At 41.1% G+C, this 26,494-nt stretch overlaps 2 protein-coding genes and 1 long non-coding RNA gene across 14 annotated transcripts in view; 2 read left to right on the forward strand and 1 right to left on the reverse strand.

Moving 5' to 3' along the window:
• The window catches only part of LOC143901140 (uncharacterized), a 153,772-nt gene extending 145,529 nt beyond the window's left edge, over positions 1-8,243 (forward strand). For 10 of the 11 annotated variants that reach the window (XR_013257988.1, XR_013257984.1, XR_013257993.1 and 7 more), the window contains one exon: positions 6,740-8,243. This is a non-coding gene — a long non-coding RNA (uncharacterized LOC143901140). Of the gene's footprint in view, positions 1-1,233; positions 1,374-6,739 lie in introns of all 11 variants that reach the window. The other variant, XR_013257985.1, reaches the window with a different exon arrangement.
• A 910-nt stretch (positions 8,244-9,153) lies between these two features.
• On the forward strand, positions 9,154-9,896 carry Cox7c (Cytochrome c oxidase subunit 7C). 2 transcript variants are annotated; one of them, XM_077413131.1, is made up of 3 exons: positions 9,154-9,355; positions 9,454-9,604; positions 9,721-9,896. In XM_077413131.1, the coding sequence occupies exons 1-2, from the start codon at positions 9,248-9,250 to the stop codon at positions 9,565-9,567; spliced, it is 222 nt and encodes a 73-aa protein (XP_077269257.1). In that variant the 5' UTR covers positions 9,154-9,247; the 3' UTR covers positions 9,568-9,604; positions 9,721-9,896. The 2 variants fall into 2 exon arrangements, with proteins under 2 accessions (XP_077269257.1, XP_077269258.1); XM_077413132.1 differs by having other exon boundaries at positions 9,454-9,574.
• Positions 9,897-10,310: 414 nt separating this feature from the next.
• On the reverse strand, positions 10,311-26,473 carry LOC143901217 (uncharacterized). Its single transcript, XM_077413312.1, has 12 exons — positions 14,374-26,473; positions 12,964-14,133; positions 12,742-12,876; positions 12,518-12,655; positions 12,242-12,417; positions 12,007-12,157; positions 11,540-11,716; positions 11,331-11,470; positions 11,014-11,175; positions 10,783-10,938; positions 10,557-10,647; positions 10,311-10,475 (listed from the first exon to the last, which is right to left on the reverse strand). Exons 1-12 carry the CDS (start codon positions 24,362-24,364, stop codon positions 10,414-10,416), a joined length of 12,549 nt encoding a protein of 4,182 aa, XP_077269438.1. The 5' UTR covers positions 24,365-26,473; the 3' UTR covers positions 10,311-10,413.
• Positions 26,474-26,494: the final 21 nt, after the last annotated feature.

A 26,494-nucleotide genomic window follows, 5' to 3' on the forward strand; every position in this document is an offset into this window, starting at 1 on the left:
ATTCCTCCTTTCTATTTCTGCTCGCTACTTGCTTATTTATCGGTGGATTTTATTCCCCGAATATTTTATGAGGAGGCTCGCTCACCGATTGTCCGATATGGACTCGCGGAGTCGGTTTTCTCCTCAGCGGAAACAGCGACGTGAATTTAAAAAGAAGAATCAAGTAAGTAGGAAATGTGTCACTATATATGGTCGAACTGAATCTTTTGTGCCTAATATATTCGCGTAAATTTATGTACTACATTTTTTTATTTAACAATTTGCTTAGTAGTTCTAAAGATACGTATATTCGGTGTTGTTAAATTGATTATCGATTTATTTATGTGATTGTATTTTTCTCGCTTCAGCTTGATACTGTGTTTCAAGAGCGACAGTAACGGCGTAGTCCGCTGAGCGACAAAAATGTAAAAAAATATTCACGCGAATAATATTACTATTAGATACAAAAGATCCAACCGCGCGTATATAGTGGCACATTTTCTATTTACTCGATTGTTATCATAAACGGCCACGACTCGCTTAATAAAAAGAAAAAAATTGTAAAAAGGATGTGGAGAGATAAATTATTTCCTTTCGCGACTCCTCTCGGCTCTTCCCTGCAACGTCGCGTGACAAAACGTAGAGTTCACCTGACGTGATGATATCGTGTCCCCCCCCCCTTTCGCGCGAAAATAGTGGACACACGCGCTCGCGGGCTCTTCGTCTTCCTCGTCGTTTCCCTCGACGTTTCCGTCGTCGAGCGGAACACTTTCCTTCGCTGCACCGGCAACGGGCGGCCTCCTATAACACGCTTATCGATCGGCGCTTGTCTCGTCGCGGATTACAAAGAGCAGTGGCAGTAGTGGCACATGTGCGAGGCGAAGCGCGCGGCGTCGTTAGTAACGTTGCCAGCGGAGTCGCGCTAATCCCTTTCTTTATAGGAATTTTCGGAACGCGACGCGACAATAGAGGAGCATATAGGGGCAGGGGGGCCTCGTAATCGAGGAAATTAAAGAATTACGATGCGCTTTCACAATGCAATTTTGACCGTTGACTCCGTCCACACGTTCCTATATAAAGTTCCCGTATAAAGTCGAGCGATAATCAAGGGATAAATTTTACGTATTTTATATAAATTATTTCTTTATATATCACGCATAATAATTACTAGATATTATCACCACATTTTACACGCAGTAATGTCCCACAATATTAAATCTTAATAGCAATAAGAATAAATTATTAATTTTTTAGCAAATTGGATCTCGGTCTCGGAAGTTTACGGAGAGAGCTCTTCGCTTTCGATCTCATAATTGAAGAGCCATCGCGCTTCCTCCGTGTTTTAATCAAGGAAATATGGGTTCCAAGACGTACGAGGGATTCCTCGATACTCGGTAAGACTCGCTCGCTGAAGGGGGATAAGGGATTATTTTGGCGGATGATACACGCGCTCGGGATGAGGGTAACACGGCTCGCTATTACGATAGTAATTACACGCGCGGGACACTCCGTGGATAATAATAAGTCTACCAGCGCGGTCTTATCCTGCCGCGTCCCGCGTCGCCCCCTCCCCGTCCGCGACTCTCTCCCCCTTTCTCGCGACCTCATTCTCTCTTCTTTCTCCGCCATGACGACCGCCACTTTAGATCCATTGCCCTCCGCGTCGTCTTTCCCGTGCCCTCGCCCGTTGCCGCCGCCGCCATCGCGGGTATTAGTTTCAGTTCGGGAACCCGGCGCGTATACTCCCGCCGCGCCGTGCCCGCGCTGGAGCGGAGAGAAAAAAAATCGGGTCAACCGTGACTTGGCTCGACTCCGACTCCGGCGGTTCCGCTTCTCTCTCTCTCTCTTTCTCTTTGTCTCTCTCGCGTCTCTCTTTCTTCCCGTCAGCGCACGTAGCTCGAAGGATGCAATTACAATACAATTATCCCTCATCCTCCGCTTGCCTCCCCTCTTTCTCTCTCTCTCTCTCTCTCTCTCTCTTCCTCTCTCCTGTCTATTTTCCAGATTTCGAGGGTGCGATTTCTGCCTCGCGAAACTACCTGCGTTAAGGAGGAATCGCATTAAACGAGAGAAAGAAAGACAGACGGAGAGAGAGAGAGAGAGAGAGAGAGAGGGAGAGAAGGGGGAGAGACAGGAAATGGGGAATAACAAGCGGCGAGTGCTTGTTCAATCGATTTCCATTTCAATCGATTCGTTAACGGACTTTTTTCGCGAGCGCAGTCGACTTTAACCGCCGCAATCCCGCTACTCTTTGTTTTACGAGCTCGCGAGATTGCAAATGGTTGTAGCATGACTGTAACGCATTTAGGGGTGGAGATCGTTAGGTCTTATCGTCGAGATTTATCCTCATTTCATTCCGCGCGCGTGTCGATACGGACGCGTATGATTTCTTATTACTTCGTCGTCTCTCAGCTTCTCTGCAGCAAGTACACCGTACGGCGACCGGTTTCACTTGGATTTACGAGCTTTCGGGGGTAGTTTTGCGCTTATATATATATCGATCCTTCAGACAGCAGTAAATTTCCTATCGTTTTAAAACGCGGGATTATGGATTCACGATCCCCTTTCCCGATTTCCCAGGTGGCCGCTATCTGATGGTATTTCCTCGTTCGCTTTTCAACGAAACGACCGTTCCCACTCGAATGTTTTTAATTTAAACAATCGATTACTAATGATGAAAGAGCTTTCGAATACCGCACTCAAATTATTTTCAATAAAATACTCGACGCGTTCGGTTCCGCGGAATTGCACGGTTCGCCCGCCGCGCGCGGCAACGACGCGCTACTCTGCCCGCGTCGTCGTCGTCGCCACGCCTCGGTCGAATGAAAGCGTAGAGACGTTAATGACAATAATAAAGCTTTCAACGACGTCTTTACACGTCGTTAATTCGCGCACGGTCGAAAAGCGAGGATAGGCGATTGTAACGGGGAAAGAGAGAGGTAGAAAAGAAACAGAGCGGCGAAACCGCAAACTCGGTGCGATTTGATAGCCGTAACCGGCCGGAAATACATTAGAACCGGACGCTGGGTCAACTTCCTGTCAAACGCCGGCACGCCCTTTTTTGCGCTCGTCTCAGTTTCAGTCTCTCTCGCTCTCTCTCTCTCTCTCCTTTCCTCCGGATCCTTTTTATGAACGCGAACGAACCACGGAGTAGCTTAACTCTCCGGTTTTGTTGGCAAAACTTGCATCATTATACCGTTACATAACCCACGGACAGCTATTTCCGATGCGCATTAAGCGCCTTTGTATACAGGATGTCCCGAAATTACCGCGTAATATTTTACAAAAGAATCCTCTGAATTTCAGGTCAAAGTTCAAGTTACTTCAAATATCTCGGTAGACTTAATAACACAGTTTTGTGAAGGGAACAATTACTCCCGAGTTTTTACAAGGAAATATACGCCCTTAGACCATTATTTTATTACGCCTCGCACATATGTGCCGCGGGTCTTGTAACTTGAAACACGTGTATCGCAAACGGAGTCGTAATAACGAGGAGTGGTAGCATGCAAATGTGCAAATAATACGGGCGCAACAATAATCAAAAGGCAATCTTCGGGTATTGATGAAGCCAGTTCGAAAATTAAATGGGCGCAGAAATAATCTCGTTCACGCGGGGAACAATTGTTTTGCCTTGCCGAATATATACGATATAAATTCGGCCACACGCGCGCGTGTAAAATGTAACGCAGCGAATGGTGTCTCGAAAATATTTCGCAAAATATAGCTCCCGCCGCCCGAACGACGGTCGATCGATCATCCCGCGTAGGGTTTGCGGAGAGGGGTCAGGATAAATGTTCCATCAAACCCGCTTATAAGCGTTTTTTTCGACCGTTTCGCTTTTCGGTCATATCGCTCTCGTTATATCCAACACCTATGCAAAACCTAGGCGCGTATATACTTGAGAATCGAGAATCGCGCGCGCGCGCGGACTGACGATGGGGATTAGCGAGGATTGACGCCGGCAATCGGCCTGTTAATATTTTTTTTATTATTAATTTTGATTATTCGATTAATTTGTCAAATAATAAAATAGTTTGATAATTTTATAAAAGTATTATTATTACCTTATTTAAGATATACCGACTCGTGGATGATATTTTGCTTCAAGTTCTTGATGGGTTTTCCAAAAATAAATTTTGTATTTCGTTACGAATATCTTGAGAGGAGGATGCGCGAAACCACCTTTGTTTGCATCCGTTAACCTTATAGCCTCGTGGAAGATCGATGGGTCTCTCGGTTGAAAAGCGGAGGATCGAGCGACCGAGTCACACCAGGAAATTCGATAGCGATTTCGCCGAGCGCGAGAGACGAAGGAGGCTCCTGAGACCGCGATTCTCAAAGAATTTCCGGAGTGCGTGTCCTTTTGAGCGACACTTTTATCGGATCTATATATATATATGTCTCGATGGACGGCGATTTTTCTCTTCGACGGCCGAGATTCAGCGCGCGTGTGTATGCGCGAAATATTTTATATTGTAAGGAGCCGAAGCCCGATACTCTTAAAATGCTCTTACGATACTTGGAGACGCTTGGCTGAAAAGTGCATGCTTTTATCGGAAATTAATCGGAAAATAAGTCGGCGTTTCTGGGTCGACAAAATCGTAGCTAGTAATATCGATAAAGTATGAAATTTTAACAATCTTTCTGTCGCGAGTTAAATCATCGCCAGAAGAATAAGGTCGATATGTCATTAAAACGGAAATCCACGCACGCCCTGGTACCTGGTACAAGTTCCTAGCGTTGTCTAGGCAAACAGTCGATCCGAGCCGTACACACGCTTCTGCCGGCGGAAGTGGTTGGAAATTAAAATAACGCCGCGCGTCTTCCGCTATTCTGGCGGGTTCGTCTGTTTATCTATTCCGAGCCGCATATCTAAACGGAAAATAACGGGTCGGCCGGGCAGGAGGTGCATGTGCACAGAGGTACAAGGCGGATAAGTACGCGGAATATCATAGCCGGCCGGTGGATTTTAGTGAGACAGCCGGAATAACAAACGCGCGTTCTCCGCGCGGCGACGACTCGACTCTTCGCGCGCGCGACGGCAAAAGAATATTAAATCCTTTGCCCGTTGTGCGCGGAGTGCCGTGCCATGCCATGCCATGCCATGCCATGCCGCATGCCGGCGCGACCGGCATCAGCGTGTTCAACGTCAAGCCGGTGCGTTGTTTGCCCAACCGAATCATACGCAAGTAAGTTCCCGACTTGCATGATTAATGCCTTACCCCGAAAGTTGCCGCGCGCCGAGTCAACATCACGAGTCCGCGGCGACAACGCCGTCGCGTCGCCTTGTCAACTCGGAGTTGAAAGGAAGAGATTCAAAAAAAAAAAAGAAGAAGAAGAAGAAGGAAGAAAATTTCTCTCTCGTGCGCGCTAAAATCTCGCTAATTGGAACATTTCTCGTTTTCGGAGAGACGTCAGTCGGCTTCGCGCGTTGCCGGTTTGACGTGAGGCTTCAGATTAACCGGCGATAACCGGCGGGACATTTATTTCTCTTTCTCTCTTTCGTTCTGTCTCCAGCCGGCTCCCTTCGAGATCTCTCTCTCTCTCTCTCTCTCTCCCCGTTCCTCATCATCACCGTCGTCCGTGACCGTCCCTCAGTACCGAGGGATATATACTCACGCGTATACGTCCTGCGCGCGAGAGGGGTAGAGCGGCCCGGACAAAGAAACCGAGACGAGTCCCAAAGTCAGGGGTCACCGCGGACCAATTTCAGCAATGCCGGGCATTTAAATGGAGCCGGAGCCTGACGTAATCTTCTATCTCTCCTCTTGATGCTCGCATTCCACGAGAGCAGTGATGATCACTACTCTCTCTCTCTCTCTCTCTCTCTCTCTCTCTCTCTCTCTCTCTCTCTCTCTCTCTCTCTCTCTCTCTCTCTCTCTCTCTCTCTCTCTCTCTCTCTCTCTCTCTCTCTCTCTCTCTCTCTCCTCGTCTCTCTCCTCGTCTCTCTCCTCTCTTCTGCGTATATGCGCGTGCATGCACGCCAAATGAAAGCGTTCTCTATCCTCCTCTTCACGGAGGAGCCTAGCCGCTCTGTTCGGCTCCGTTCCGTTCCTCCTCCGAGAGTTCTCGCTATCGTGCGAGTCATCGCAGGATCGCGCGCCGTGTGCCACGAAGAAAGGGCGCCTTTCATGAACATGAGTGGAACAGCGTCGGGTACGAGTTCACGTGCCTTCTTCTCGTCGCTGGTTCTCCGCCCTGCGCCGCGCATACGGAAAAGTTCGAGATAGAACGCGCCCAGGGGGGGGAGACTGGGGGGGAGCTACGGGGGTTTCATAACGCGCGTTTAACAGAGCGACGCGGAGAAGTGACACGAATTTTAATTCGGGCTCCGAGCTGGACCAGCGTGCGGCAGCGTTGACAAAATGCTTGAAAATGAACGTTGAATCAACGTTGAATAAACACCGCCGCAAATTGGAACGGCGGCCCCATAATAACCGTTACGTTCGGTAATGTTTCAACGTAAATCCAGCGCTTCTATTATCGTTATCCCTCGCGCAGGAGAAAACAAGAAAAGCGACAAAAGGACCGAGGAAGCGCGTGTGGGCGAGTCATTTTATAAAAGTTGCCCAAGTTACGGCGACTTGCGCGTTAAAGCGAATTTTAATTTGGCTTAAGCGTGTATTTTACGCGTCGGAGCACTAAAAAACGTTTAAACCACCGCGGCAGTGAATAAAATCATCAGTTTATTATAACAATACATCTTTTGTCGCGTTGTTGTACCTGAAAATTACATTTTTCTCTTTTTCTGTTGCAGATCTGACGAGTCGTGTCTCTTATCCGAGGAAGAACGAATATTGCCGAGCGCATAATACACGCATCTGGGAGAAGCAACTTTACGATAAAATCTTTGCGAAAGGATCAATTTTCACTTCTGAAATAGTTTAGACATTCTATCTGCGGATGATTGAATCCTATAACTACTATAACTTATAAGAGCGAAGCCCAGAGATGCTTATTCTATCATAGAAAAGTGTAAACGAGAGTTTTTGTTTTAAAGTAGGAACACGGAACAAAATTTAATATCTTCCCTTCGTTTGAAACATTTACCTCGGCGCGAGGAACAGAAAGCGTTCGCTCTGTTTTATTCATACGACCCGTTGTTGCTGCGTCCAACGTCAATGAAAGGAGGACCAAGAAAGCGAGAGAGAGAGAGAGAGGAGCACCGAAGAAACGGAAAAATGTTGGGCGTTATACAGGCGGGCCTGACTCTTTGCTCGGCCCGTACTTTTAATGTTGGGTGAGCAAAGTTTCAGGTGTGTTTGTGTCGCCGTAACGTCGTAACGTAGCGAAACGGAAATAGCCCCTTTTAGCTACGATCATCGAGCCGGCGCCGGCGTGTGTTTTGACGGTACTCTTACGCCTGAAATTTGCTTTTTTTACCTGGCCTCTGCGCTCTCTTACTTTGAGAAAATAAAGGTGAGCAAAGTTTCAGGTGTGTGAGTTAGCGTTAAATTTATCGGCACGCCGATCTAAATACCCGTGTCCGATATTTTGCCTAATATAGCTACATAGCCGAAGACACGTCGCGATGGCCGCTAATTAAAGTCATTTCTCAAAAGCGACGAACACACAAAAGGTTATATATGCGATTGGATTGTTTCGCGATAACACGATATTATTGTTCGATAAATTGCTCCGAATACCGCGTGGCGATACTCAGGCACGCCGGGATCAACTGAATTAATTAATTAAATGGAACTTTATTACGCAATAATTAGCTGTGTTGTTTATCTGGACATTTCCGATGTTCGCACTACTATTGATACATTGATACATTGATATATTTATATTTGAAGATGCGAGAATTTACATCAACTTTTATCGGCATTCTCGTGAATAAATAATACTGCAATTGTTGATTTGTCATGCGTGTTTACAGAGGTATTATAATAATTTAATGAAAAATGTGCAATATAAGTGTAACGTGCAATTACAAAAATTGCAGTCACAGTCGTTTGATCTAAAGCGTTGAAGACTAATAATAAATTATTTTATACGATTTATTACGAATTAATTTGTAAAATATGTATTAATTAATAATACTGATAATGTGATAAAGTACACATAACTGCGTTAATCAGCTACAAAACCCCGTATCGCTTAAAAAAAAAAATTATTTGCTGCGGACTTAAAATAAGTTAATTAAGCATCAAATAAATTTTTGATTATTAAAATGGCAAATTTATTCGCTGTAAAACATCCCATAATTATATTTCTCGTCCATGTACAGAAATAAATTTTTCCAAACTGAGCAGCTATTGCTACACTTATACATTTTACTTTATCCACTCCTTCCTTATTTGTCTATGTTGACTAATAATTTGTGTTGATTAAAAAGCAAATATAGACAGCATTTTTTAGTCACAATAAAGAACTTTAATTAATCTTGAAATGTATTATATGCAAGCCGGCAAGCTTTCGAAATATTTTCAGCTTAAACAAAGTAACAAAAAATTTCGAATGGATATGTTAAACTTATTAAGGGCGACGTGTTTATTTACTGTGCATAGAATTTCCGTTATCTTTTTTTCTTTAATCTATTATTTTACCTGACATCGCGATGACGCAAATAATGTAAAATAATTGTTGCTGCGGCTATACGAATATCTTTCATCGTACGTTTAATCGAGTCCATTTAATAGAATAATGCTATTAATTTGCATTAATTATTAATAATAATAATCAATTAATAATTAACAATAAACTACTGCACAGAATATTGCATCGACGACACGTCACTCAAATAGAAAGCGACAACTTTAACGTACAAAATTACGTAATTTCTGTTGCAATCAATACTGATAAAGTTTAAAATATATTGTTTTTTTATTCAATACTATCGAAGAAAAGCGCCATTAGAGTATAGAAAAGCTTATTCCCCATTGCACCTAGAGACTTTTATAATTTTTATATATTTCTAAGCTTTTTTTCATATTAATTTTCTATTATCTTAGCGATTAGTATTTAAAATAAAGATACATTAAATGCTAAGAATTGCGTCTGCGTGCGATATTCCGTTTTTATTCGCCCGATACACGTTTGTAAAATAAGTGTCGTTCGATTGGGCAACATTTATATCGCGCGCGTGCCGCATCCATTGGCTGCAGTGCTGTTCCAGGCTTCCAAGTGCTTCCAAGTTGGCCACCCTGGCCGTAGGCGGAGCAGACGACGAGCGACGAGCGACGAGCCGCCATTTTGCACGGGCACGAGTGCGTCGCGTGGAAACGAGTTCTGTCGAGTGTCCCGTACGTCCCGGTTAAAAATGATAAATTCGGCGAGCGCGATCGCTCGGCAAGCGGTGAGGAGGTTCACGACGAGCGCGGTTCGCAGGAGTGGCCATCACGATCCCTACGACGGCGTTCCCGGACACGTGAGTGACGTGAATTCGCGCGGTTGCGTAACAATATCCCGCGGTGCGAGGCAGCTGACGGGGGCACTACGTTCAATCTCTCACATTTTCACTTGCAGAACTTCCCGTTCAGCACGAAAAACAGGCACGTGCTGCTGGCTTTGTTCATGGTCTTCTGCGGCAGCGGATTCTCCATCCCCTTCCTCATGGTCCGTCATCAGCTGATGAAATAAGCTTCTGGTACGTCGAGCGTGTCGTCCTGCGAGTCAGGTATTTTGTAGTTGATCCCTCGGCTTTCGTTCATGCACGTTAACGCGACCTATATTGATTGATTAACGAACAGATTCTGACGTCACTCTAATTGTCACTCTGTTTTCTTTTCCCAGATTACCTGGCTGCGTCGCACTAGAGTATGGTATCCTGCGCCGATGCTGCGAGCGTCATTTGATTACGCTAGGATAATGCAATAGGAAATGTATGTATTTGTAATAAAGACAATTTATTAACATCTGGTAAAATGTCTATCAGATGTAGAAGCTTATTAAAATTGTTATATATGTCACTTTCGTTGTGAACTTAATTCTACAGTCATTAATAATTCATCTGTAGCACGACCAAGTATTTAGGGTTTACTTTGCCACTAATTTTGTTTTCTTCCCTGCGTGCTGCTGATAACCACGTTTCTAAAATGCCAAAGAGATTATCGCTGACTTGAACGATAAAGAGAATTTATAGATAATCAGATAAGATATGTAAAGAATAAGAAATATATATTGAAATACGGTTATATAATCGTAACATAATATCTCGAAATGCTTTTCGCGTTTGTATACTATGCATATTACATTTATTTATAACATACGGTCTCCACAATACAATAGATATAATTAATGTATGCTATTTAGTGTTTAATAGATTATATATATCTTAAAAGTAGATGCATTGCAACCGCGGATGAATGTTATATAGTTTTTAAATTAATAATTGATCCTAGAATATCTTTCAAGCTTTTTTTAGATTACGAGACTCTGTTTCGCGTTATTCGCAGTACGTTTTCTTTCACGTACGTGCGTCTCTTGTCATGTATCAAAATCACGTTCTGGCAGCCGCGGTCCCTTACGATACGACCGTCTTGGATGATCTACATAAAATTGATACTCATTGCGTTACATACGGATACGTGATGACTGACGGTATTGTTTTATATAAAATGGATGCTTACAGTTGTTATAATCTTCGTGAGACTGATAGGATTCCGGGCAGATAATCGGAGCATTTTTTATACGATGCGATCCCCATTCGTCCTCGTGTGCCTATAGCGAAATGAAGAACGAAATTGACTTCAGACAATAATAATCTTCACACAATACTATTAAATTTATAATAAAGACACGAAGATTTTTTTAGGGATTTCAATAAAAATTTATCATATATTCAGCGGTTCTTACACGCGTCTTGTCGTATTTTCTTCTTTCGTTCTGTTTTCGGCGTTTTTTATTTAAATAAAACTTTCCCTTCTTTCTCTTAACTCTGTTCTCGCTGTCCCATTGCTCATCTTCGTTGTCACTCGCATCCTTAATTAACAGTTGCTCCTCCACGCGTTTCTGTAAAGTAAAAAAATCGACTATCAGTCTTCTATTATCTCTCGTTTGAATTCTGATGCTGCATAGCAGTTTTACCTCTGGCTCAAAAGCGTCTTCGTTGGCGACAATGCCAGCTATTCGCTTTACGCAGAATTTCTTTTTGGCGCAGCAAATTATCCACAGCAACAGCACACATATCGACAGCATCGCGCCAACACTTGCCAAAGTTACCATTATAGCGGAGAAAGAATTCCAGAGCTGCGAGAGAAAGCGATTTATGTATAATGACACGCCGCGCTAATGCATCGAAACCAAAATTAATTTTAATAATTCTGAAATATTATATATTTATTTATACTTGAAATGTTATATAATACATGTTACACGTATATTTTGCGAGTCGAGATCTGTACCATATTGTAACAGCCTTTCGTCATTGGATTAGTGCACGTGCGACAAACTCTGGCACCGTGATTCGGCTGATACGTACCGGGCGGGCATTTTTTACAGTGCGACACTCCGTCCTCGCTATAAGTGCCCACGTTACAAGGAACTGGAAAAATTCTCGTTAGCCGTTATCATATCGTTATTTATTCTTCCGATTCTGGCGAATGACACGTACCACAACGTGTATCACGAAGACCGTATCCCGCTGGACAGCTGGAGAACAAACCGACGTTGCTGGATCCCCCGGCGGACGCGTTTGCATCGGTCTTCCCTCGCTTCCGTCTTGCGAACGACGACTTTTCGACAACGATCGGCACCAGCCTCTGCTCGTAATGCGGCAATCTGAAAATAACTATAGTTAAACAACTCTATAGAGATGTATTGTGAGTTGTATAAGGTCGCAACATTCCTCTCCTCTACGATAAAATGAATTATATTCTTTATAATTCCCTAAATACTCCTTAATTATTTTATCACAGATAAATATTTTCCAAATAAAAAATTTAAAAAATGTATAACGTAATGGGGCTTGAAAATGCAAAATGTATAGTATGACGGTAGATGTGAAATTAATTTCCGCACATTATAAGACAGCAGAGGATACGTTGCGACAGTAAAACAAGTATATATTTGTCAACTAACTGGTCTTTTCGAGGAAGATTTGTAAATTTTTACTCAGTATCAACGAGACTTTATCCTGAATGGCTTTAAGACAAAAAACATTGCAGCGTTTGGGATCTATTGTCATCAGTTTAACGATATGCGATGGCACTAATAGAATATTTACTGTAATCTGTAATAAAAATTAGTACACATTAGTGGATCAAAATTGAAAGATCCGAGAAAATCCCCTCGTTTTATGTAAAGATATACCAACTTGACTTCGGGAGCAAGACGGCGTTAGGACGTAAGCATTGCAGACATCCGTTTCGCATATAACGCTGTTTAATTTTACCGGTAGATACGTCACTAGGACGTCCAAGTCCCTTTCGTCGCAAGATGGTACGTGATAACGACTCTCGCCGTGCACAACGTGCCTCGGCAGCGTGACAACTGCGCGAAAGACGATTCCCTTTTAGTTTCGGCGAGGTCTCAAGCGTTTGCCGCTTCAAAACTCGTTGAAAGTATTCAATCGGTAATCAGTGATTCGCACCTTGCAAATGAATTTCGTAAGCGGTCTCCACGGGTTCCTCATTGTCGGGGCTCGTGTACGTCATGACGCAGGTGTAGTTCCCCGTATCCTTCGCGTTCACGTTTCGCAATTCCAGATCGCCGTTCTCCGCCACGAAACCTACAACGAACGATTTCCCGTGAATTCCGTCGCGCCGAAATTTCTCTTTCAATTCGAACGCGACAGAGCGATGTAACGTATTGTACCGAGGACCGCGATGCCGTCCGTTCTTTTCCACGTGTAACTCGGTCTGCTGACACTCGACAGCCAGGTGATACCATCTCCGTTTTGATTACAGGGCAAATTGAGATTAACGCCGGGTAGTGAAACAACATCGTGATCTGAAAATAAATTTCTCCCTTGTACTGTTTATTTATACACCTTGATATCGAATACTTGGAGAGAAGCTTAATTGCAAACGGAAATACCGCTGTCGAATTCCAAGTCGCTGTTGAAATTATCCTCTAGCTCTTCCAGCTTGATATATTTCTGGCCCTTGAGCAATTCGATATTGTAATGCGGTTGCGGAAATTCTCTAGCCTCCTCCGCGTCGGTGTTCATCGAGATCACCATTTTATCCTGGGTCTCTTTATATTCGCTGCAATTAAGCGCCTTAATTTCGTCCAACGGAAAGCTCGTTCCGTCTAATAGAGATTTTATGTCGTTAATTGCGCTTGCGATGTCACAGATGCATTTAAGGCAATTATGGATTTTTCTCTCGTGCGACGTAGATGTTGATTTATTTTTATGGCCAGTGGTATTAAGATGCGTTGCTATCTCATCGTTCTTCTTATCGTTGGTTTTTTTTACTCGAGGACTCGCGGCCGTCGTCGTCTTATGATATTTATTCTTTTTATTCGCGACACAATTATCCGTATTATGAAGAGAGCGCAAATTAGTGTTTTGTGATGTTCGCGATTTTGCTGGTTGCTTCTTTTCACGTTTATCTGTAGCATCTTGGTGTTTGACAATCTGACGCTTCAATTTGCTCGCATTAACGCCGCACAGTTTGCGGGTCTTCGCCGTTATTGAATCTTCATTGCTGGCACGCCGAAAATCGTTAAATTTCATCGTTCTCGCTTCCCCGAAACTTCGCTTGGAATCATTCGATCCGTTCAACTTTTGAGAATCGCGCTTTAATTTCTTCATTCCGGGTCGCTTTGTTCTCAGCTTGTAACGCAACGCTTTAGTTCGTGTAACGTTTCTAAGATTAGCATTTCGTTTTTTGATTTTATAAACGTTTTTCCTCGTCCTACTGTTATAAACGTCCCGTTTGTGATAGGTTACATTAGACTTTACTTCGCTACTTCTTTCGTTCTTAAGAACAACGTCGAAACAGGTCGTCCTGGTGATCGATACGTCAGTGGGTTTACTTTTATCAACCGTCGTACGTAATACAGCTGACGGTTCCGTGACGAAGTCGAGTTCCCAAAATCTAGTGCCGCCTAAATGATATGTCGTACTTTGCTCGGTGGGCCACGATTGATCCAATAATTCTCTTTCATTTTCTGTCGTTCTCTTATCTTTGCCTCTCTTGTCTAAGAATTTCCCATTGTGTGTCCACGTCGATGTTTCGTGTTCTTCATAATTCATGTAATCTATAATATTAAAATTACACATTAAAAAAAGAGATTATGTTACAATATCGAATGCTACATCAAGATATACGCGTACATAGATTCTCTAATACTGCAATAAAATCTTGAAAGCGAAAGTAATATATAAAATATATGCTAATAGCGCGGAATGATATTATAATATAAATAAAAAAACAAATAAACAAATGATATATTAGAGAAATTAGGACATTTGAAAAGTTAAGATTCTTTTTATCATACTGTCTATCATATCCTCGATATAATCTTCATTTTCTTCCATTTTTTTCTCCATTTCATCTGTCATGAACTCATCGTCTTCTTCTTTTAGATTATCTTCCTCTTCAATCTCATAGTATGGCGTTGTAATGTTCCTGTCCTCCCCAAATTCAGTTACATAATTGTCATCATTTGATTCAGATATAATCGCTGTCAGTTCATCTTCATCTGGTTTTGCAGATATTATTTCGTGCGTTTGTTTGTTCTCGTCGTAACTGAGCTGTAGCACGTTTACCGTGTAAGATCCGTCCTCTTCGGCTGTTGCAGTTGTTGCTCTTTGACTCGAAATATTGGCCGTGCTTTTTTTTGTCCAAAATCGTGCATCGCTTTCTATCGGTGAAACGTCTCTTTTTCGAACATTTGATTTGTCGTCAATGGGGAAGTTATTTTTTCTCGCGGAAATTAAATTATATTTGAAGAAAGCGTTTCTCTTTCTATGTTCCTTATCCAACGTAGACGTTGCCGTCGGTTGGAAGATACTTTCATGATAATCAAGAACACGTTGTTCATACAGAGAGGTTTTATCTTGAAAATCGCTAGTCGTGTTTCCTCGCGTGTCAATAACGGTTGCAACCTTCTTTGGAAATTTCCTCATCTTTCTGTAGATTCTAATAAAACCTTTAAAGTGTTGCAGTGGCTTCGTGGTTTCGTTGCTTAGCCATTCGTGGTGCGACAGCTGCAGATTGTCGATCTTACGCGTAGTCTCTTTCACCCTTCTGCGACATCGAAAATCTAATGGAACATTCCACTTCGGTCTTTTAAATTTTCTTGTACTTTGCAAAGCGAGAAGCCTTCTGCTTAATCGACCAACTGATCTCCTCTCTTCGTTTTTCGCGGGAAAATACGGCAGGCAGATCTTTTTGGTCACAATGTCCCTTCTTCGTTTATCTAAAGGAATTGTCGTATTTTCCAAAACGTTCAAACATACTCGTTTCGTCACGATTTCTTCTTCGTTCTGTGTGACGGCTTCTTCAGAAACATACTTCGTTCGTTTCTTTTCTTGGATGTCTTCCATTTCTGTCTGTCGAGAAGTTATTATTTTCGTAGTCGTTCGATTTTCTCTCTTCTCAGTTACCCCTTTAATCTGAGTTGTTAATTGCACTTTTATAGTGGTCATTTCGGTCGGCGGCACTGGTGTTGATAAACTTGTGAGCACAGTCGATTTCTGGGATGGTGTAACTGACGTTATTTTCTCTTCAAACGTTTTCATGTATCTTTTAAACTCCATTATATCTTTCTCCAATCTTTCCTCTCTTTCCAGTAAAATCCTTTCTCTCTCCTCTAATTCGCGCTCCTTCTTGCGCAATTTTTCCTTCAATCTTTCTATTTCCTCGTCGTACTTTACCTCTGTAGTCGTGATAACGGCCAAAGTCGATGAAGTAGTTGTGCTAGTAAACTCTAATGTTGGTGAAGTGAATAAAGGCTTACTATAAACCGCTGTGTACGTTTCTTCTGTAGTGTACCAAGTAGGAGTTGTAACTGACACTACACTGACTTCCTCAAATCTTTCACTAAACGTAGCAACGGGTAACGTAATGAACTTTTCGGTAGCCAATGTAATTGGGCTAGTAACGGTAGATGAAGCGAATAAAGGCTCGCTGTAAAGGGTTACGTAACTTGTAGTGTACATTTCTTCGATAGTATAAGGGGTCACAGTTTCAATTGAAGCCAAGCCGACGTTATACAAATCTATAATAGATGTAGTGACATATGGCATCAAGGTTGCATAATCCGTAATTGGCACTTCTTCTATCTCTTCTGTAAAATACGTAACAGGTGTAATTCTCTCAGTGGTCACAAGTATAACTGTTTCCTCTGTAGCGTATGTCGTAGGTGTACTTCCTTCTGTAGTTGCTTTCTCCGTCTTCTCCGTCACGTATGTAACTTCTTCTGTGGTACTGAATGGAGTTGTTTCAGATACGTAACTTGCAGTATATATTTCTTTGGTAGTATAAGAAGTTGTAGTTTCAATTGAAGCTAAACCGAAGCTATGTAAATCCACGATAGTGATACACGGTGTCCGAGTGACATAGTCCGTGATTTGTACTTCCTTCATTTCCTCTGTAACGTATGTAACAAATGTGCTTTCCTCTGTAGTGTAAGGTATAACTATTTCTTCTGTTTCTCCCGTGGTGTACATCGTAGATGTGTTTCCTTCCGTAGTCGCTTTTTCCGTCACCTCCGTAGTATATGTCACAGATATGATTTCTCCTGTGATACTAAATGGAGTCGTTTCAGTTGGAACCGTGGTAACTTCGGCTAAACTCGACGTAGTAATATAGAGACCAGGGGATATGACTTCAATCTCAGTAGTTGATACAGTTAAACTTGTTGTACTAACAGTCTCGATAGGAGATGTGCTCGAAACAGCGACAGTAGTCGTAACATAGCCTTCGGTTGTACCAGTCACTGTTGTAATATTTTCCGCTTTCTCTTTCTCACGCTGCATCATTTTCCTGCGATTCTCTTTTTCCACGTCCCACTGTTTTTCCTTCTCCTTCAGCCTTTCTTCTCTCTCCGCCATCTCTCTCTCGTGCTGTTTGAGATGATCGAGTCGTTGCAGTAACTGTTCTTTCCCTTCCTCTCGTTCAACAGTTTTGCTCGTCGTAGTGAATAGAAGTTCAATTTCAGCTTCGGATGTGATAAACGGTGTGATAGTCTCTTCTTCCGTCATCGTCAAAGTGGTAACTTCATAACCGGTTTCGACAGTATCTTCTGTTTCAAAAAATACAGTACTCATGGTCGTTGTGTGCACTTCAAAAGCTTCCTTTTCCGTTAATGTCGTCAACGCCGATGAGACGAAGAAAGAAGTCAACTTCTCCACGGTCTCTGTTGTCTCAGTCTCCGTCAAAACTCGTTCTGAAGCCGTAGTCTTTTCCAATATAACGTCCGGAATTTTTTTAGGCTTTGTGATAAATTTTGGCAAGGTAACCTCGCGCCATATTTGCGTGAAGCGTTCTCTGTCCGTGTACTTGGGCGGAATTGTTAGATATTCAAGTGGCTCCGTCGGGATTTTGAAAGTCGTCGAAGGGGGAAGAGTGTATTCCTCAGTAGAGCCAAAAGTTAACCGCGTTGTTGATTCTGTCCTTTCGCTCTCGGTGGACGCTGTAAATTCAGTTTTCGCTCCAACCGTTGTTACATTTTCAATAATGGTTAATGCAGACGTTTCCAAGGTAGAAGTAACTTCTTCTTCGGTATAAGGTGTTTCCGAAGTAGTTTCCGCAGTTGAAGTCACATTAGTGTAAGTCGATATAATCTCAGAAGGTGTTGAGTATGTTGTAAACTCTGAAGTTTCTATTTCATACGGAGTCGTTGTACCTTTGACATAAGGCAGACTTATTACCTTTTCTTTAGGCAGTTTCGTGTATTTTACCGTCGCAGTGATCCTTTTCTTCGTCGTGGTTTCATATTCGTCATAATAATACCACTTGCCAGTCGGGATTTCAGTGTCGTACTCCTCGTATTCTTCATACTCCTCTTTGGACGGTTCTTTCGCTACGTAATATTCCGTTTCAGCTTCTAACGTTTCCTCAGTAATTGCTGCCGAAATTGAAACAGTGGAATGGGTCGTTGTTCCGATAAATAATGTAAAATTCTTTGTAGCGTATGTTACCGATGGACTTTCAGTCGTTGACATCGTAAACTCTTCTGATACAGTTTTTGGCAACATAGAAATAACTTCCGGCGTAGTGGCAGGCGTTTCCGGCGTAATTATTATTGATAGAATAGATTCGGAAAATGGAGCAAGCGTCACGGTGACTGCAGCTTCTAAGATCGTTGCATATTCCGGTTTTTCAGTCGTCGGTATTATCCAGCTTGTCTTCGTAATTTCTATGGCAGTTTCTTCCAGAGGTGAAACAGTAGTAGTCGGAGCTATTGTGGACACCAAACTGCTTGTCTCTATTGCCGACATTGTGCGTGTTTCAGTGGAAATCAATGTAACTTCCGAAAGTGTCGATATTCCCTCAATCATTGTTATAGGAGTAACGGTAACGATTTTTTCAGTCAATACAGTTTCTTCGGTTATCGTGGGCAGAGTAATTGTTTCGATTGCGAGGGAAATTGTTTCTGTAGTCGTCTCAATAAAAAAAGGAGTGGTAAACGACGGCGAATACGTCGTTGGCGTTGTTTCGCTTACGATAGTGACTTCTTCTGTAACCCAAGTCGTTATTTTTTCTTTTGTACTTTCATAGTAATATTCTTCATACTCTTTGGTTTCTTCATATTCTTTTATAGAAGACGTCGTACCTTCGATGGTCTCTGTTAAAAAAGATGAAGTAACTAAGGTAGAAGTAGTTTCATAAGCCGTTGTCCCAGTATGCACTGTAACAGGCGTTGTAATTGGAATTTTAGTGATAGAAGGCGTTGTTACTGTAGAATATGTGACCGGAGATATTGTACTTTCGAAGATCATTGCTGTGATTGTGCTAGCAGTAGTACCGGAAACTGTCGCATTCTCTGTCATATATACCGCGATAGATGATGTAGTTAGAAATGTTTCGACTGTAGATACCGTTGTACGAATTGGCAATACAGCCGTGGTTTGAAGTGTCTCAAGTGAAGACGTCGTAAGTATTGAGGAAGCTGTAGTCTCTTCTATTAAAAACGTAGAAAGCGTAGTGCTCGGCGTTTTACTTAGCATCGCACTTGTAATAACTGATAAGGGCGTTGTCGTTACTACTTTCAATGACGTGGTTGGAACGGTCGTAGTCAAGAACGTGCTAGAAATTGTAGTATACGGCGTTTCACTTAGCGTCGTATTTGTAATCAGCGTCTGTAACGGCGTGGTCGTTGTTAATTTCAACGTAGGAACTGTGGTTTCAACGGAAGTTGCTGTAACAGGCGTCGAAGAAACTAAAATGCTCTCAGTTGTTTCCGTAGTAAAAATTGTGGTGAAAGCAGTCAGAATTGATGTTGGAAAAAATTCTTTCGGGGACGTCGTTGCCATAGACGACGTAGTACTCTCTGATGTAACAGACTCAGTTGTAATATACGTAGTTGAAATCATTGGAATTTCGGTGGTTGTTGGACTTTCGGTAGTTGTTGGAGTTTCGGTAATTATTTGAGTTTCGGTAGTTGACGGAGTTTCCATAAATGTTGGCATTGAAGTTTTAGTACTCGTAGTTCTTTCAGTCGTTGGAATTTTGATAGTTGTTACAAGTTCAGTAAGCGTTGAAGTTTCCATAATTGCTGTAGTTTCTACAGTTGTTGGACTAGTCGTTGGTATCTCGCTAGTTGTCGAGGTTTCGATAAACGCTGACGTTCCTGTAGCTGTCAGAGTTTCAGTAACCGTTAGAATTTCAGTGATTGCTGTAATTTTTGTAGACGTTGAAATTTCGGTAGTCGTCGAAGTTCCGGTAGTTGTCTTAATTTCGATAGGTGTTAGAGTTTCAGTAGGCGTTAAAGTTTTGCCACTTGTAGTTCGTTTAGTAATTGGAGTTTTGAGAGTTGTCAAAATTTCAGTAGGCGTTAAAGTCTCCGTAATCGTGGTAGCTTCTATAGTCGTTAGTATTGCACTAGTCGTTGGTATCTCGCTGGCTGTCGAAGTTTCGATAAATATTGGCGTTTCCGCGGCTGTTAAAGATTTATTAATTGTTAACATTTCGGTAGTTGCTGTAGTTTCTACAGATGTTGAAATCTCGGTAATTGTCGAAGTTCCGGTAGTTATCGTAGTTTCAGTAGATGTTAGAGTTTCAGTAGGCGTTAAAGTTTTGGCACTTGTAGTTTCTTTAGTAATTGGAGTTTTGAAAGTCATCAGAATTTTAGTAGGTGTTAAAGTTTCGGTAATTGTGGTACTTTTTGTAGTCGTTGTGGGTATTAGCGTTTCAATGGGCGTTAAAGTTTCGGCACTTGCAGTTTTTTCAGTCAATTTAGTTTTGACGGTCGTCAAAATTTCAGGTGTTGAAGTTTCCGTAGTTATTGTAGCCTCTATAGTCGTTAATATTGCACTGGTCATTGGTATCTCGCTGGCTGTCGAAGTTTCGATGGATGTTGACGCTTCCTCAGTTGTTAAAGTTTTATTAGTTACAATTTCGGTTATTGTAGTTTCTACAGACGTTGAAATCTCAGTAGCTGTTGTTGAAGTTTCGGTAGTAGTTACTGCAGTTTCAGTAGCCGTTGCGGTTTCAATAGTTGTTGGGATTTCTGTAGCTGTTTCTTCCGCGGTTATAGTTTTCTCGATCTGTGTCACTGGACTCTCGTCCTCCGGTATTAACGTGGTTATTGTAACTTCTGTCGACGTACTTAAAATCGTTTCCGTTCTTTCAAAAATAGGCGAACTTGCGATTGTAGTAATATTAAACAAAGTCTTTCCAAAAGTAGATTCTGACGTTGTAGTTTGAAAACCTTCTGTAATTATCAGAGTTGTTGAAACTGGCACGGTAGAAGATGTAGTTTCAATTGTCAATTCTGCTTCTACACTCTTGAATAATGATACAATCGAGAATGTTTGCATTGTTTCCGTCGTCAAAGTTGTCGACGTAACTTTCACAGTTTCTTCCTCTGTGGTCATAGTTTCAGATTTAATTAATGCGGGCATCTCTTCGATTGAAGTAGCCGCAGGAATCGTAATCTTCATAGTAATATCCGTCATACCTTCTAAAAATGGAGTTAATAGCATCGCAGTTTCGGTTGTAAGAGTTTCTATCGTTGGAATTGCGATAGGGGTCTCAGTTACTTCAGTAATGATCGCGACAGGTGACATTATAGTCATTTTCTCAGTGGTTGAGATTGCAGCTTCATCAAACGGAAGGATTGTTAATTCCGTCGTATAATATAGTGGCGACGTAATTGGCATCGTAATAGTAAAAGCACTCAACGTAACCGGCGATTGCGTCAACGATATAATTTCCGAAATTCTGGGAGTTATATCTTCGTAATTCTTCATCCTTGTATAATTTTGTTCGTAGTCTTCGCTGTACCCAAAATCAGTAACTGTCGCATATAAAGATGATTCGGTCATCTTGGCGGCTCCTTTTTCTTCTACGATCGTACTCGAAGTTGTAATTGTAAACTTCTCGGTAAGGTATGGCAAGAATGTTAACGCGGACACAGAAAATTCTGTGGTCGTAAAGATCGGCGGTGACAACGATTCTGTTGGATTCGGCGTGGTCCCGACATAAGGTTTCTCAGTCTTACTCAACAATCGAAGTATATCGAGGTAAGCTGTCGCTTCCTTGTAAACCTGCGGATCAGTAGGAGAAAATTTCTTTTCTTTATCAGAACTAGATATTTCGCTCGACATTACTCTCTTTACATCGAGTTGTGGATCTCGTTGATCTGACGAGAAACGCGCTGAATTATCATTCGTGAATATATCTGGAAATGTCGAAGGTGTATTACTCGGTGGAATTATTGATCTGATGCTTATTTGATTATTTTCTTGACTTTGCGTATGCCCGCCAGCAAAATTATTCTTGCTCGATTTATAATTTTTCATCAAACGCGACGATCTTGCAATTGACATCGTTGTACGTTTCATCCTCTTCAATCCGGTTCCGATAAGCTGTCGAATTGGCTTCATCTCGTAAATTTTTGTCAGAGACTTCAGATTCCTATTAAACCTCGAATAAGGCAGTTTGCGCCTCTCAACGTCGCCTAATTTGGGAAACTCTCTCTCATTCAGTTTTTTCTTTTTAAGGAAGTTTCTGTTATTTTGTACCTTTGAATCGGTAATGGAGCTTTCGCGCTTATAAAACGGTGTCGTCAATTTATTTAAGAAGAGACCATTGGTTTTTTTTCTAATTTTTGCATCACGTCCTGTAACACTTCCGTCTTTGGTTTTAAAGCGTTTCTTTTTCGACGACTGACTGTTAAAACTTTTTGTAGAGGAATCAAAATTGCAGCGATCTACTTTGTTAGTTAGATTTGCGATATTCGTGCCTTTTCTATCTTTATTCTCTCGCTCGGTCCTGACGACGTTTTTTTTATCGCACAGTCTACTTTGCACGTCGCTGAGGCTCCGGTTGACTAACTTAACTGCGTTCAACAACTTCTGCAGCTCCGAGGACAATGGTTTAATTGCCATTAATAAACCGCGCGAGTTTTCTACGTTAGATTGCGCTTTCTTTAGTGACCATTTATCGATATTTGGTGCAGCTGTCACGTAATCTTCTGCATTAAGTAACAAATCCACATCGCTGGATCTATTGTAATCAAAATCGTTGGAGTAAGTTGAATTCTTATTGTTATATTCGCCAGGAATCGAGATTCCGTATTCTTGACTACCTTTGTCTATATCTTCACTATTCGAAACGTCTTCAGCATTATTAACGAAGGTGTAAGTAATATTTGGAAAGAGCGTATTATCTTCGTTCGCGGACGCGTCAAAGACAGTCGAGATATTATCTACAAAGTCTGTTACAGGTTCATCTTCGTTCCTTCCTGTCGAAAATTTAGAGTCGTCTCCCATTTTTTGTGACACAGCAAATACCTCTTTATCATTAGTTAAGTACATTTCAAAAGGGGCTGGCGTATATATCCTGTCATCGTGCGTGTCAAAAATATCTCGGAAATCCGTGGTTGTCAATTCGATACCAAACTCGCTGTATCCCAAAGAAGTTCCATAACTCTCGCTATCTTGTTGAAACAGACTCATCTCGTCGTCTAATTTCGTCGCAGACAAGACACTCGATTGACCGTCATTTGCGTTTTCCTTCAAAGATACATCGTCATTCGGGATATCGATAGAAGAAGATGATAGAACTGCCGACGAATCGTAAGAATTTATTCCGTCACGCAAATTATTATCCGCGAAAGAAACGTTCGCGTAATCCGAAACGGGAGAGACAATTTGTTCGTCGGAAATTTCAGAAGTAGCGTCAATTAAATTGGAACGAGTCCGAAAGGCGACACCTGGATACAAAAAGTCAGGATAAGACGCCGGATTTTCCGTGGGATTCGCACTTTCTTCAGGAACACGAAGATCAAGGGTAGGATACAAATAATTCGCGTCGTGGTCAAATAAATGGTGATGACCTCTTTGAAGATAAGCTCTACCTACATCTTTCACATCGTGGTGCATATGAGCCTTGAACGAGAGAATGGCGGACGTTGCGTTGTTCTTATCTCTCTCTAACAGCTTATATCGCTTAGGTACAATTTTTTCGTCCACGCCTGCTCGAGGACTCTCCCGAACGTCCTTCAAAACGTACAGATTCTTAGAAACCGGTACGAGTAGAAATCTTTTGTTAGAGCCTGTTAGACGATCATCGAATGGTTCTTTTTTAACGTTATATGAAGAATCCCTCTGATATGCGCCGTATTGCTTCTGAAATCCTTGAAAATGCTCAGGAAGCAACATTTTATTATTTACTCCTTCAAAGGCAGAACTTCTTACGTCGACCTTAATTTCGGATTTCGGATTTGCGATTTTGGAAAATGTTAAGTCTTTATTGGAGACATTTATGTCAAATGATCTCCGTGAATTTGGATCGGCGATAGGCAATGTAGCTTCATTTACAGAGCGATCGTAGTCTAAATTCTCTAATTGCGACGGCGGCCTTTCAAACGCGAGCAACGATCGATCATTCATCTCTGTTTCCATGATCGTCGGATTCGGCGTAGAATCAGAATTAATTGCGGGAACTGTTGCTTCCGGGACTTGCCAAATGGGAAATTTCATTACGTTCGACGAGAGATTTTGCTCGTCGATATCATCGTCGTCCACGTAGTTATTTCGACGACGGGCGATCTTGCGATCTGACTTCTTTGCACATTTTTTCCGTTTTCGCAAACTTCGCTTGACTCGCTCTAAGTTGTTCCTTCTGCTTTGCGGAAAATCATCGATTTGATTCCCTATTAACGATTGCCTGTTGCGCTTATTTATCATCTGAATTATTCCATCGTCGATAGGCATTTTGGACACTCCGCTCCGCGCTGTTTCACTTTTCTGTTTGAAGACGTATCTCATACTTCTTCCTACGAATGTGCAAGGAAAGAAATGTTGAGAGAACATGCGTGAAAATGATTAATTAGTTTAAGCAAAAAGTAAGTAACCCCTTTCTTTGTACACATAAAACCTGTTCAAATTTTTACTGTTCAATGAAAAGATCACTCGAGAGGAATTTAGTGCGTTTAAGTAATTAATGCCAAGGATACCTGGCATCGTTTTGGCGATATCGCCACCAATCGCGATTCTTGCCACATAAGCCGCAATGTAAAATACGATGAAAAGGATAATTCGCATAGCGTCATATCACGGGCATCCTTAGAGACGGTGTTTCGCTCACGATTCGCGCCTACCGTCGCCGCTATTTCGCACGAATTTTCCATGGAGCATCACACGATGAGTGTCATGTAGGTGCACTGTCATGTAAAAAGCGAATGTAATGTAAAAGCGATACTTCAAGATACTTGTAGTGCTCGCATCGACATGAACACGTGAAGTTTGACAGGAGTAACATCAATAAATGACGAACGCAAACGAGAACGTTTTACTTATAAAAATTCTCAATCGATTTTCTGATTAATCTGTATCACCGTGATCTGTACGTATATATTTTATTATTATATAGCTAGCATTATTTCTCACTCATCTTACATATAATTATCGCCACATTATCGAAATAGCGATGTGAAGTTCATCAACAGCTGCAGTTATGCAAGCATTTGTATGCAAGCGTATGTAGAGTTGCAAATCTGCAGGCGGTAGATATTTCTCTTTAGCAATTAATATTTTATTAATATTATTAATGTTTTAATTAATTATTTAAATTTGGTTTATATCAAATTAAATGGTAATTAGTAAAAAAAAGCTAGTTAGTCTTGGTGTAGCCTTATTATAAAATGTAAATATTGATACAATCTTTGTTTATTAAAATAATCTTTTATTGTTGTATATTTTTTATTATATTATATCTTATGTTACATTTGTATTATATTTGTATTACGTTATATATTTTATATTGTATATTTATATATTATATTATAAATTATTAAATATACCCTGCGAAGTTGCTTAAGTTTATAGCGTAGCGGGCGTAACCTGTTGATTAAAAATTAAGTTTACTACTTATACTGGAATGAACAGTTGTAAACGAGGTAAAAATGCGAAGCAAAAAGTGAACATATTTATTAGATTTTGACCAATGAAATCGTAGATACTCTAGTGAATTCTTTCACTTTTCACCTCGTTTCAAGATACGTAATAGGCTCCCTGAACTAGAGAATCTCTAGGCATAAGATAATAGTCATAAGATAATAGGAAGGAAAGGAAATAAGAGAAGGGGTAAGAATAGATAATACTTCATTGCTTCTGTAAAATACTTCAATTTTATTTTTCTTATTTTATTTACATCAAGAGTAACATTTTATAATTAAAGTTAAGCATAATTATTGTAAACGAGATAAATTAACTATTGCAAGTTGTGGTTTTAATGTTTACAAATTATCGCTAAAATTAACAGTCTTTAACATAGACAAAGTATCAGGAGAACAAAAATTGCCGTGGAAGATTATGCGCTATTTAAAATCTAAGAATCGCAGAATTCGGGATTTTAAATCATAAAAATTAAAAGTCTTGTAAATGGACAATGTATCAAGAGAAATAATCGACGAAGAAGATGCACTATCTAAAATTCCAAGAATTGCGATTCCGAGAAAGCACCTAAAATATTTCTACATACAATTTTTTAAGGAATTAAGAGATTGACAATATAATTTCGGAGTTATATTTATTAGTTGTAAGAATTTAGAAAGTTACTTTTAGATACTTAATTCAAAGAAATTAAAGCAATGTACGTACAAAATATTGAACGATGTAAAAATATTTTAATAGTTGGAAAACGTTTCTTCTTACAAGTTTATATATGTAATGCTATACTTATGGCTAGACGCAAGATTGTAAAAATATCTGATTGTTTGGTTCTATTTACCGCCTGCAGATTTGCAACTCTACATACGCTTGCATACAAATGCTTGCATAACTGCAGGCGTTGATAAACTTCACATCGCTATTTCGATAATGTGGCGATAATTATATGTTAGGATTAGTGAGAAATAATGCTAGCTATAATAATAAAATATTTGATTGTAAAAATATCTGATTGTTTGGTTCAGGGGAAAACTCCAGCCATCGGGGGCTGTG

The sequence above is a fragment of the Temnothorax americanus genome, unplaced genomic scaffold (assembly GCF_048541705.1).
Source record: "Temnothorax americanus isolate GAGA-0224 unplaced genomic scaffold, ASM4854170v1 Scaffold32, whole genome shotgun sequence".
Lineage (NCBI taxonomy): Eukaryota > Metazoa > Arthropoda > Insecta > Hymenoptera > Formicidae > Temnothorax > Temnothorax americanus.